Source organism: Cydia strobilella, chromosome 21, assembly GCF_947568885.1.
Source record: "Cydia strobilella chromosome 21, ilCydStro3.1, whole genome shotgun sequence".
In the NCBI taxonomy this organism is placed as follows: Eukaryota; Metazoa; Arthropoda; class Insecta; order Lepidoptera; family Tortricidae; genus Cydia; species Cydia strobilella.
Genome location: NC_086061.1, coordinates 510,891 through 525,198, shown reverse-complemented (window position 1 = coordinate 525,198; position 14,308 = coordinate 510,891). Strand labels below are relative to the sequence as shown.

Sequence of the window (14,308 nt, the reverse complement as noted above, 5' to 3'; positions counted from 1 at the left end):
GCAGTTCTAACCTAACCTAACCTACTTTTCTGATAGCATTCCGTTTCTGTAAGGTTCACAGCTCTAACCTAACCTAACCTACTTTTCTGTTAGCAGTTCTGTTCTGTGAGAATCGCAGTTCAAAACCCACCCACCCACCTAACGCACTTTTCTAGTAGCATTTCCAGGTCCGGGTCCAAGTTTGGGTCAGAGTTCGGTCCGGGTCCGGGTCCGAGTTGGGGTCTATGTCCAGACCCGGGTCCGGGTCCGAGTCCGGGTCCAAGTTTGGGTCTGGGTCCATAAGGAAGAGAACAAATCGCCAAACGTGAACTATGTGTTATTGAAGAGTTCCATTCTGATCATCATCAGCAGTTCCACTTCATCAAATGTCACTTTTTTAATGTAAATGCTGGATTTGTTGATGAAAATACAAAAATCACTATATGTATGCCTTTAATATTTGAGGAGTTCCCTCGATTCCTCATGGATCCCATCATCAGAACTACTTTTTGACAAAAACGGGACCAATCTGTATGTAGATACTTATAATCAAAAAAATAATTTTCAAAATCGGTCCAGAAATGACGGAGTTATGGAGTAACAAACATGAAAAAAAAACAACCGAATTGAGAACCTCCTCCTTTGAAATCTTGAAGTCGGTAAAAAAATACACAGAAAGCGAAATACAAGCTTAAGACTAGGTAATAACAGACGGTCTTATCGCTAAAAAGCGGAGTACCTATCCAAGTTAAACAACTGAACAAATAATGCGATAAAGTAAAAGTTTTCTATATACAGGATCCCATTATTAAAATTTTAGCCTTAAAAGCTACCCTTAAGTTTTGGGACCATCGAGACGATTCTACTAAGCACTTACCTAAGCGAGTTTGGCAAATATTTAATAATAATGGATGAAACAACGCGCCCTAAGTATGTGCTACCCTTTACCAAATAAAGGTAAATATTTACAATTTACCTTGAAAAGTATTTGTTAGAGTCTAATTGTTCGACATGTTTAGCGCTAGAGAATGGTAGATGGGCGTTTTCTAAAATAAATATTGAAAACCTGATTCTTTCAAATCTGGTAATTTTTTGGCTCATTCTACTCAGAATCGACAGCATTCTCCATCCTGCCATTAAAAAAAGATGTCCCACATTACGTCACGTTTTGGTGTGAAAAAAAACCGGCCAAGTGCGAGTCGGACTCGCGCACCGAGGGTTCCGTACTTTTTAGTATTTGTTGTTATAGCGGCAACAGAAATACATCATCTGTGAAAATTTCAACTGTCTAGCTATCACGGTTCATGAGATACAGCCTGGTGACAGACAGACAGACGGACGGACAGACGGACAGCGGAGTCTTAGTAATAGGGTCCCGTTTTTACCCTTTGGGTACGGAACCCTAAAAATGTTCACTTGTATGTGCGTGACGTATATACAAATTTTTGGGACACTTTTATCATCAGGATTGAATATTCTAGTGATTCTGAGTTGAAAGAACCCAAAAACACCAGAATCTGAGAATCAGGTTTTCAATATTTATTTTTGAAAACGCCCAGATCCAATTCAAAATTGCATTCCGTAATACGACATATTTCATGAGGTCACAGGTCACCGAAATGTAGGTAACTAAAATATTCATAGCCAGCGTATTTTTAACCCTGATATATCAATCACGTTTTCATTACGAGGCCAGTATTGATTTATTGTTGTTACAAGTTTAAAATATTTGCCGCTGGAAACCCAACGTACGACTACGCTTTCGGAACGTTAGTTGAATGACGAAAGCAATAAGTACAAGTATACAATAGTGTTGGGAGGAACGAGCTTTTTGGGTCTAAATTTGAAGAGCTCGGCTTGTTTTTACGAGACTGTACAAAATAACTTCGGATTCATTTAAGTCCCGAGTCGAGTCCTTAAATGAGTATTTTTAAGCTCAACATAAATGGACTCGAACTTCCGAATAAAGACTCCGTCAACAATGCTGTAGTAAAGTGAATAAGTTTGCATCCCATTCTAACCCATAAATAAAGACATTTTGATTTTTTTGTAAAAAAAAAACCAGCCAAGTGCGAGTCAGACTCGCGCACAAAGGGTTCCGTACCAATACGCAATCAATTGCAAAAAAAAAACACGTTTGTTGTATGGATATACTTAAATATTTATTTTATTCTATTTTTAGTAAATATCTCATGAACCGTGATATCTGTTGTAATACTAAAAAGTATGGAACCCTCGGTGGGTGAATCCGACTCGCACTTGTCCGGTTTTTTAACACACTTCCTTTTGCGACTAAGAACATAACAATACATTCAAAAAGTATGTAATTTCGTTAAAATGAATGTAATTTCAGAGAAAATGTTAAATTTATTGTATTCGATCCCTGACCTGAAGATAAACATTTCACACCTCTTTTAATTTGTCGTCCTTTGCTAGATCTAATCAAAATGCTCAGGTGTCCAACGGAAAGGCCCTACTTAGCATACATATTAGATACCTTAGGCAGTTTCACATACGATATACGATTAACATTCTACGCATTTTTACCCCACTATGGGAAGGGTCATGATTTGAGAAGACTACGTACTTATACTCGCTTCATTCCAGCGCCAAAATATCTCGTCAGAAATGGGTGCCTTGCATACCTCATCTACTATTTCTGTTTTTCATTAAGTCGTATATTTAAACTATTTATTTTCGTGAATATTTAGGGTAAGATTACATTTTGTAAATAATATAGATCCCCCGGCATGAGACTGTTATTCGACCTTCCGTCCCAGAGCGGAAATAAGCTTTATTTAATATGTTCGTTTTCCTTGTGATGTTTTTATTCCCGAACAGAACTTTCACTCAACGTATATTCGGTCCAAGAAAGTAAATAGTGCGAGAGATTTGTTGAGATTACGTCCATTTTCCTCACGACGTTTTCATTCACCGGTGAGCGACTACCAAAGATCCGTAATAGATGGATACAGTCTAAGGAAAAAACGTGCCTCGAAAATCAAGAAAATTTGATTCTCGTTCAGAAGGCGCTACTAGTTTTGGCCTACAGTCGTATAGATGGCGTTGACGGTTTCGTTTGTTATTTAACCATATTAACGCATATCAGTGAAAGAACATGGGTCAAAATCATAAAAATAATTAATGCAAATAAAAACAATCATTTATCTATATTTAAATACATTCTATCGTATTTTTATAAATCTTCATTTTTAGTTTTAAAGTGTGTCGACAGATGGCAGTGAATTTACTGGGGTTACAAAATTTACTATGACAGTACCGCTCTAGTATAAGTTACTCTATGGCGACTACTTAACACATATACTGATACTTAATTCCCAGGCGTAGCAGTCGTGATTCGATCCTACGACCATCCAGTTTTTAAGACGAACGGCTTTTCATTCAACCGTAATGCTCATTTTCCTCTGGATATTAAATTAACATAATTGATAATAATATTGTCTTCGGTTACCGCGATAGTTACTCATGAAATAAAACTAACTAAAACTATGAAAAAAAAAAAAACTTTTTGCACTTTGTAATTTTTCCTCAGTCACCCGTTGATCACGAATGCTGTAAAGGGTTCGAAACGTCGGGATGTATTATAAATTCAATATACGCGCTATAATCCGTTTTCATAGTTTTATTTCATTATTGATAATATTTTGGCACAATTTGATGGATATCAACCACAGCTATGACCCATCGTTTGATTTATTCGAATTTTTAAATATTATAATAGTTAGAAGCGTTTAAAATTGACATGGAATTTGTTTTTCGCTCCTAATTCTTACAAAAACAAATGGGCTATGGTTAATATACAGGTGTCTCATTTAAATCGGTCAGTATGGGAAAGTCTGAAACTATAAGACATACGAAGATTTGTTCGTAGGAACCATGTCATCGATTTTAATATGAAGAAAAACTGCATTCATACATTTAAGAAAACCTGTACTCAGCTCGGGAATCGAACCCGGTTGTTTTGAAAAAAATAACTTACACTATTTCTATTTAGATACCGATTGTGTAGATCTTAAGCAGTAAATGGCTCTATGAAACATGATGTCTAAAATAAATAAAATGCATTGTTTTGTTAATCGATGACATGGTCTACAAACAGATCTTCGTATGTCTTATAGTTTCAGACTTTCCCATACTTACCGATTTAAATGAGACGCCCTGTATATCAAATTATGTAAAAATATTTTCCATGATGTCAATACGCAATGAAGAAAATTAGGAGTACGTTTGAATGGAGAAGAAGCGGTCGACCTCTTTTCTCAAGACGCATGCTTTTCCGCCAGGCAACCAGCGCTTCTGTTATAGATTACTAGCTTTTGCCCGCGACTTCGTCTGCGTGGAATTAGTAATTTGGGTACCTTAATTCTTAAACAAATCTGCTTTTTAATCCATCCTTTTTCACCCCCAAATTGGTCCACACTATAAATTTCCACCCCATTTTTTACACCCTTAAGGGATGATTTCGGGGATAAAAGTTATTTTATATTATTTCCCACAGCTCAAACTATCCCTATACCAAGTTTCATCGAAATCGGTTCAGCGGTTATTGATTCCCCATACAAATTTCCACCCCCCTTTTCACCCCCTTGAGGGGTGAGTTCTGGGATAAAAAGTATCCTATGTCCCTCCCCGGGACTCAAACTATCTGTATACCAAATTTCAACTAAATCGGTTCAGCGGTTTAAGCGTGAAGAAGTAACACACAGACAGACAGACAGACAGACTTTCGCATTTATAATATTAGTATGGATATGGATTAAACTCTAAAACTGTTCTTTAAAATAAATTCTCCAAACAATATTATCAACCATTTATGTAATTAGTTACCATGTGAATACGCCTCACACCTCAGCTGCCTAGTCAATCAATCTCGAAGAACAAACAAATCCACAACAATATATAGGTATTATCTATTTATTGGTCCGAGGGTTCAACGCAAAATACTGCTGCGTAAATATTGCCCAGGAATGTTAATTATACGAGTACGAAACTCTAGCTGGGGTATTTATTTACTTATTTCGTTTCAAATTTAATTCGCATAATAATGGTTGCACAATAATACTTGGAATGTTTTTGTACGTTTTAAGAATGAACCAAGAAAGTAATAAATTTATTTTTAACCGACTTCAAGATTTCAAAGGAGGAGGTTCTCAATTCGGTTGTTTTTTTGTTTTTTTTTTTTTTTTTTTTAATGTTTGTTACTCCATAACTCCGTCATTTCTAGACCGATTTTGAAAATTCTTTTTTTGATTGTAAGTATATACATACAGATTGGTCCCGTTTTTGTCAAAAAGCAGTTCTGATGATGGGATCCATGAGGAATCGAGGGAACTCCTCAAATGTTAAAGGCATACATATAGTTATTTTAGTATTTTCATCAACAAATGAAGCACTTACATTTAAAAAAGTGACATTTGATGAAGTGGAACTGCTGATGATGATCAGAACAGAACTCTTATTGAAGAGTTCACGCATAGTTCACGTTTGGCGATTTGTCCTCTTCGTTATGTTTATTAAGCAAGTTAGGTTTTCAAGAAACATTTTTGTCAAGCTCGAGTTCTGATGATGGGATCCATGAGGAATCGAGGGAACTCCTCAAATGTGAAAGGCATACATATAGCGATTTTTGTATTTATATCAACAAATCCAGCATTTCCATTTTAAAAAGTGACATTTGATGAAGTGGAACTGCTGATGATGATCAGAATGGAACTCTTTAATGACGCATAGTTTAAGTTTGGCGATTTGTCCACTTCTTTATGTTTGTTAAGCAACTTAAGTTTTTAAGACATATTTTTGTCAAGCTCGAGTTCTGATGATGAGACCCACGAGGAACCGAGGGAACTCCTCAAATGTGAAAGGCATACATATAGTGATTTTTGTATTTTCATCAACAAATCCAGCATTTACATTTAAAAAAGTGACATTTGATTAAGTGGAACTGCTGATGATGATCAGAATGGAATTGTTCAATGACACATAGTTCACGTTTGGCGATTTGTTCTCTTCCTTATGGACCCAAACCCAAACTTGGACCCGGACTCGGACCCGGGTCTGAACATGGACCAACTCGGAACCGGACCCGGACCGAACTCTGACCCAAACCTGGACCCGGACAGCCGGACACGGACCCGGACTCGGATCCGGACCCAGACCCAGACCCGGAAATGCTACTAGAAAAGTGGGTTTGGTGGGTGGGTGTGTTTTGAACTGCGATTCTCACAGAACAGAACTGCTATCAGAAAAGTAGGTTAGGTTAGGTTAGAGCTATGACCCTTACAGAAACGAAATGCTACCAGAAAAGTAGGTTAGGTTAGGTTAGAACTGCGACCCTTACAAAAACGAAATGCTACTAGAAAAGTGGGTCGGTTTACCTCCTTTTCTACATAATTAGGCAAAAGATGCTGTCTTTTTCATTTCATTGTCTGGAATCTAAGAATGCTTTCAGCGGCATCTCCCATTGAAGTCGGTTTTTTTTTCTTAAAAATTATTATATATAAAATTAATGACATACCTATATTATAACAAAAGTTGAAAATCAAAATTTTGTTGCTATTTAAGCTGGGATGTGTATTGAATTATGAATAATTATGGTAGCTATTGTAAATATACAAATGTAGAAATAGGCAAGAAGGATATTAATAGGCAAAATTTACTAGTTATATTTGGCTACTTTGCAGGAATAGGTGTGAGTGTAAGCATGATCCATCCTAGACTGCATCGGCACTTACCATCAGGTGAGATTGCGGTGAAATGCCTGCCTTTTTGTACTGGACCCGGGTATGTCCATAAACTACGTCCGGACCCGGGTATGTCCTTAAACTATGTCCAAAAGAGAGGTATGGGCACTGCGAATGACATCTCGCTTTGTGTGGTAGGGCACAGGACAGCGGATGTCATTCCAGATCTAGAGCAGAGCCCAACTGGGGAAGTACCTCCACCTTACAGAAAACCGCAGCCAAATAACACTAGACCCTACTCATAGTGTTGTGTTCCTGCCGGTGAGTAAGGTTGCCAGAGCTCAACGAGGGAGAGGAGTGTTAGGGTCGGCAACGCGCATGTAACTCCTCTGGAGTTGCAGGCGTACATAGGCTACGGAGACTGCTTAACATCAGGCGGGCCGTATGCTTGTTTGCCACCGACGTAGTATAAAAAAATGTGCACATGCCTATTTTAGTTTAGAAAACGTGTGTTGTGAAAGTACCTATGTATTGTGTACTGAATATGTAATTAAATCTTTTCACCTCAGCAGCTCGAACAAGCCTACTTTCGTCACTCCCTGGAGTGAGGAAAGTGCGACTTTCCTCACTCCTGGGAGTGAAACAATGTAGCTTTTTAATTTAGTGAAGGCCATGCACTTCATACTTTTATTACATTTTTTTTATGGTACGGTACGGTACGGTACGGTACGGTACGGTACGGTACGGTACGGTACGGTCCGGTACGGTCCGGTCCGGTCCGGTCTGGTCCGGTCCGGTCTCGTCTCGTCTCGTATCGTATCGTATCGTACCGTATCTTATCGTATCGTACATGTTATAATACTTTTTTTGTTGTTTATTCTGTGTAATTCGAAATACATTTTAACCTTTAATATGTTCTCACTACTGAGGTGAAAAATTATGTGTGCAACACGAGAGCAGTTATTTTACATCTCGTGTTTTTGAGTCCCTCGCTACGCTCAAGATTCTACCTTAGAATCACTCGCTTTGCTTGTGATTCAATTATAGAATCTTTCGCTTTCTCGGACTCAAAATAAACACTCGCAAGAAAAACCAACTTTCCTCTCTTGTTGCACAAATAACTATTGTATATGTTAGTTTTCAAAAGTTTTACTAAATTTTAAGTATATTTCTCACACATGCAATTATATTACTTGTTTTCATGTATGATTTTATTTGCTTTATTTGTTCCGGTAAGTAGGCTAGACATTAGCCAATATTGTAGTTTGTTGAGGAGATAATTAATAACAATATAGGTAAATATAGGTTAGTCTTAATAGTAGGAACGTTTTGTTCGGCTTGTTTTCAGATATTCAAACTTTCTTATAACAACAACGGGTTTATGAAATTTAATCATGTTTAAGTTGAAAGTTCAAAAGTAAATATCTGAAATGAGAGTCATATTAAAAAGTTTACGAGTAAATTGTGGGCTTATGAGCATACATCGGGGTTTTTGTTTTTTTTTGCTTTTTTTTTAGACATGTTCGAAATGTGAATGTCATTACCGAATCTATTTTGATATAATAATGAAGCTATTAGTACATTTTCACAGATACGAAACACATATAAGAAATTTGTTGTAACAAAACAGTTTATCTTAATGTTTGCCATTATTTACGGAATTTGAAGGCATCATTTTGAAGAAGTCAAACCGGGGATCCGGCAGACCTCGTCGGCGATGGCGGGATAACTTGGACTCCTTTTTGAGCGACTGGCCAGATGTAGCTCAAAACCGGGGGGAGTGGAAGAAGAGGGGGGAGGCCTTTGCCCAGCAGTGGGACACAATAGGCTCGTAATAATAAGAAGGCATCATAGAGGGTTTATGATATGTGTGTAGATGAAACATCTTACTTTCATTAATGTGTTTGCAGTTAACTTGTCCCGGAAAATTTTCCGACCTCCACAACTCCAAGATGATCAAAGAGTAAGCTCCACCTAGCAGCACCAGCGGAACCCTGTAACAATTATTAAATTAGTCTACAGGTAAAGTGCACAAGTGCTTTTACACCTTGTAGTTACTCTACCACTTAAACTCAGCAAGTGGCATCTCAAAAACCCCTTCATAAGAGCTGAAAAATTATGACCAAGTTTGTCATCTCCATTCAAGCCTTGTTTATAAAACATTTTCACATACTCGTTTAAGCAAATGTGTGTGTGTAAAATGGGGTGAGTAGGGTTCGCGGGGAGAGTTGGGTTACGAATGGGGAGAGAAAGTATGAAAGGGGGGTGAGATGTGATTTTAAGGCTACTGCTACAAAAATAATGTATTCCAATTTAAAACGGAGCTATAGTAATACTCATAATAAAAAAAAAGATCCAACAATCTAAGAAAATGTATGAAAACCCATCTCATCCCAATTACGAGGGACTACGGGGTGAGTTGGTTTTTCCTGTTTATCGTCAAAGTTATGAAATGGAACTACCCAAAATAAAATAAAAACACTTATTATATACACCATTCAGTTTGCATATGCAAAAATAAAATGTTATCGAGGTTTGAATGTCAGTTTTCTCCTACTCACCCCATTTTACGGTACTACTGATTATTGAAATTCTGAACTAAGCTTGCTAGTTGTACGCTTTATTGTAATATATCTAGTCGTTTGTGAGCTGTAGACCTCGCGACCATAAGTTGAAATAGAATAAGTGTATGGTTTCAAAAAAATATAAAACCTGAATAGACAAAAAAAATATGTAATGGGATCCAACATTGTCTCACCCCATCGCTGCCCTTGCGGAACTTTTGTGGACAGCCTTGGACACCACGGTTTATCGTGTTCTAAGAGTGCCGGCCGCCTATCACGCCATGCCTGCCTCAATGACATCCTCCGTCGGGCCTTCGTCAGCGCCAACGTTCCAGCCATTCTAGAACCACCTGGCCTCGCGCGTGACGATGGAAAGAGACCCGACGGAATGACTCTTGTGCCCTGGAGTGTCGGACGGCCCCTTATTTGGGGCGCAACGTGGGACCCTGGCACCGTCCCATCTAGGTTCAACATCATTGAGAGCGGGCGGGGCGGCCGCAGCGGCTGAGGCGGCAAAATGCCGCATATATATGGCTCTCACTGACCGGCATATATTTGCGGCATTTGCAGTCGAGACTCTTGGACCGTGGTGCCCAGGCGCTCACAAATTATTCTGGCAGCTGGCTAGATAAATCTGTGAAGTCACCGGGGACCGTAGGGCTGGCTCGTTCCTCGCCCAACGGATCGGCATAGCCTTCCAAAGGGGGAACGCAGCCAGCCTTATGGGAACCCTTCCACAGGGCTCGGACCTGGGTGATGTAGCCTAATATATACATAGGTCTTAGTTTTTTTTTAGGTATTAGTTTTAGTTTTTTAGGCAGTTTTAATTTTAGGTTACTTTCAAAAATGGAATTAGACTCTTTAGCTTTAATTTAAAATGAATCGTCGAACCTGGTCACAAAATTTCACGAGAATCGGTTGAGTAATGCGACCTGTAGAGGAGAACATTCGGACATACGAAAGCAATTATAAAATATTGTATATACATCTTGATTCAAAGTTAAAATGAAATACAAACTATGAAAACGGATTATATCGCGTATATTGAATTTATAATACATCCAGACGTTTGTTGCTGTAAAAAGTGACCAGACAACAGTCCACACCTACCCTACCCATATACCTACACCATGGCCACGCTTACTTTCTTACAAAGGAGTTGACCAGTATAGCAAGATCTCTCACAATAGGTTAGGCCTTCTAGGGTCTACTAGCTCCATAACCCCTGGATCGAGCCTGCTCATAATTTAATGACTATAAATTTATGCCCTCAACTACACAATTTCATTTAAATTTGAACAAATTTACTTAAGTCCTTTGTGGTTCAGGTTAAAAACATCGAAATGCCGAGACGTGCCCCTAGCCAGCCGTGTAAAGTGGAATGTAAGAACTTTGCTTCGCTTCGCCTGCTCGTTTGATTATATTCCAAGCATCATTATATTAAATCTTAGATATTACTGTTCAACCACCTATTTTCATTTCCCCATCAAACATTTTTGTACGTAAATATTTACTGTATTAAATAAGTGCAAACCGAGACCGACCATGCTTGTTTGCTTAAAAATACATCATTCTATAACGCGTCTCGTCTAAGAATCATGATGTAACAGATAATTGAAGAGTTAAACGCATAAATACTGGGAAATCCTAAAAAAGTAGGTATAAATTCCGTACTACCAAGTGTTAGCAACACTAGCAATCTTTTTAAATAAAACAAATAAAATGGGGCTAAGAATTGATTTTTAGGGTTCCGTACCCAAAGGGTAAAAACGGGACCCTATTACTAAGACTCCGCTGTCCGTCTGTCCGTCTGTCACCAGGCTGTATCTCATGAACCGTGGTAGCTAGACAATTGAAATTTTTACAGATGATGTATTTATGTTGCCGCTATAACAACAAATACTAAAAACAGAATAATATAAATATTTAAATGGGGCTCCCATACAACAAACGTGATTTTTTTGCTGTTTTTTTTTTCGTTATGGTTCCGTACCTTCGTGCGCGTGTCCGACTCGCACTTGGCCGATTTTCAATTAAAATAACAGGCGGGTATTCTGCAGAGTCAAGATGATCGAGCACGTAAAGGCTGGTACTTTTGTAAAAAAAAAAGATAAGTATTGGATAAATTGAAGAAGCGTAATATATTGGTATACAAATCGAATGGTGTTGTATTTCCAGAGGCTGATGAAGTGATGTCCTTTAATAATAAGGTGGATGAGCTTTCTGTTAGATGACGAAGCCTGCGCTGTGGATCTGACGAGGCTGATGAAGTGAGGACCTAATACAAGTAGGCAAGTACATACTTATACGACCATACTAGAAAAACGGTACTGAAACGGAACCTAGGACTTGCTTAGGTAACTCAGTTTTTAATACAGTTGCTCAAAAAGTGCTACTTTATGTTTAGAGTGCGGAAAGTTGGTTTTCGCGAACTAGTGCTTTTTAATTTTCCAACTTTTTTAAATTTATTCTTGTTCCAATTCATGACTACTTATTGATGGGTGTTAATATTAGTTTCCTTTAAACGTCGTAATCAACATAAAAACCTACTGTTAATGTAAGAATACGAAGAATATACATATTTCATATTCATCATTATAACACGTGTATTTTTTTATATTGAATATTGAAAAACCGTTCTTAATAAGTCTGAATGGAACGGAACGCCTGTCAAAGAAGAGGCGTTTTTTTCTTTCTGCTTTCCAAAGGGAACATACATTCGATATTGTTTTTATAAATGTATGATACACAAATAATCGTAATTAACGATATTTGGGTAATAATAGTACAATAATATTTACAATTGTTTCTGTCTTATAGAACATGCATTTAAAAAAAAAACTCATTGAAGTGGGTTCAATAATAATAACACTCGGCTAAAAAAACACCTCTTCATAATGTCAATGTCAATGATGTCACAGAATTAATAATATAAAAGTTTCGAATTCCTTACTTGTTGTTTTTCTTATTTTTTCGCAACTATATTAAAAAACGTCGTTCGATACACGTGCGGAAATGTCATTCTTTACTCGTCCCGAGTCTTGCCACTCGCCTACGGCTCGTGGCAAGATATCTCGGTACTCGTGGAGTAATGACATACTTTCCGCACTAGCATCGAAATGTACTATTGCGAGTTTTCAAATTAAATCTCAAAATTAAGGCAATGACACTTACGCGTACATAAAGACCATTTTGATGACGTGCCAGACGAGATCCGCGTGGGCGGACCAGGTGGGTTGACACTGCACCATGTGCGGCAGATCGAAACGTAGAGGCTCTTGCACGGTCGTCAGGGAAATCAGGTCCGGGCAGTCTACGAATTAAAATAAAAGTTAATATATTATATTCATGCAAATATTCATCCATATGGATGAAATGTGGAAATCGTGAATTATATACTTATTTAAACTAACACGATTTTCACTCATAATTTTAAACCTAACATGGTTAGCAAATGTAAGGGGGAAAAAACATCCCACCACATACCATCGGATGTTGCGTGTAGGCAAAGTGCAACCCTAGCGTACAAGTTAATAATCAAGATCAAGTGCGGGTAGTTCGCAAAACCCGCGCGGCAAGAAGATGTTGATACAATTCCAGTTCTTTAAAACATGCCACAAAAACTACTTATTACTGACCGGGATATGGACCGTAATTACCTTTTGTATTGTTTTCGAGCTCTCGATACAAACATGCAATGAAATATTGATATTATGTTGTTCCTTGGCTGCGAAGTGTCACGTTTCAGGCGCGGCTAGACTAGACGTCTAATAAAATTTCATACAAAATTGCAGGCCTAGGCCGGAAAAGTGCTCTTTTTAGGGTTCCGTACCCAAAGGGTAAAAACGGGACCCTATTACTAAGACTCCTCTGTCCGTCTGTCCGTCTGTCACCAGGCTGTATCTCATCAACCGTGATAGCTAGGCAGTTGAAATTTTCACAGATGATGTATTTCTGTTGCCGCTATAACAAGAAATACATACTAAAAAGTACGGACCCCTCGGTGGGCGAGTCTGACTCGCACTTGTCCGGTCTTTTAATTTCCATTTCACAGATATTTGTGACACACCATCATGGCATTCAGCCATTTAAAAAAACTAACTAATGCGGTAATGGCATTCATGCCTCATGCCACTACGCCTATAAAAAAAAACAATAAACGATGTTTTGCAGTTTTATTTATATAAAATGGACATAAACATAATAAATAAAACATTATTAACAAAATATTGTCTTTTGTTACCGCGATAGTTACTCATGAAATAAAACTATGAAAACGGATTATATAACTAACCTTATGAACCGATTTTGCATGTACAACTAGCCTTAGTCTATGATGGTTTATTATTTTTAGTATGTGGGTATTTTTGCACTTTGTAGTTTTTCCTCAGTCACCCGTTGACCACGAACGCTGTAAAGGGTTCTAAACGTTTTTAAGCAGCAAAGTACACTTGTTAGAGCTGCTGAGGTGAAAAAAAAATTGTGCCCCTCCCCCCTCTAACTTTTGAACTATGGGTCCAAAAAATATGAAAAAAAAGTGAAGATAGAGCTTAAGAAAGACTAAACGAAAACTATAGTGGACATGATCAATTAAACCGTTTTTGAGTTATGGCAAAAAGTCTCCCTTTCATAGTAAAAAGACGTACAGCCACACTTAAATGTTATTACGAAATTAAGTGGATTTTTAATATTAATATAAGATAAAATTATTTATTTGACGCAACCAGTGTTTAATATTTAAAATATCTGGAAGACTAAGCTTTGCTCGGAAAACATATAAAAACTATAAAATACGCGTTTTCCCAGAAATAAGACCTAGCTAGATCGATTTTTTGCCCCCGGAAATCCCCATATAGCAAATTTTATCAAAATCGTTAGAGCAGTTTCCAAGATCCCCGAAATATATAAATATATATAGATAGATAGATATATACAAGAATTGTTCGTTTAAAGGTATAAGATTTTCTAAAACAGTTATGTTGGCTGTATGAGTAATGCCGTTGACTGATGGTAATTTTAGAACGAAAAAGTAAAAAATTTAAAAGTAAGAGGCAATCCCGCTGA

General features: G+C 37.7%; 1 protein-coding gene across 1 annotated transcript in view; it reads right to left on the bottom strand.

Moving 5' to 3' along the window:
• The window catches only part of LOC134751234 (orexin receptor type 2-like), a 38,048-nt gene that overhangs the window by 10,935 nt on the left and 12,805 nt on the right, over positions 1–14,308 (bottom strand). The window contains exons 3-4 of the mRNA XM_063686617.1: positions 12,419–12,557; positions 8,571–8,674 (exon numbers count right to left, since the gene is read on the bottom strand). Coding sequence (XP_063542687.1) covers positions 8,571–8,674; positions 12,419–12,557 — 243 coding nt within the window. The remainder of the gene's footprint in view (positions 1–8,570; positions 8,675–12,418; positions 12,558–14,308) is intronic.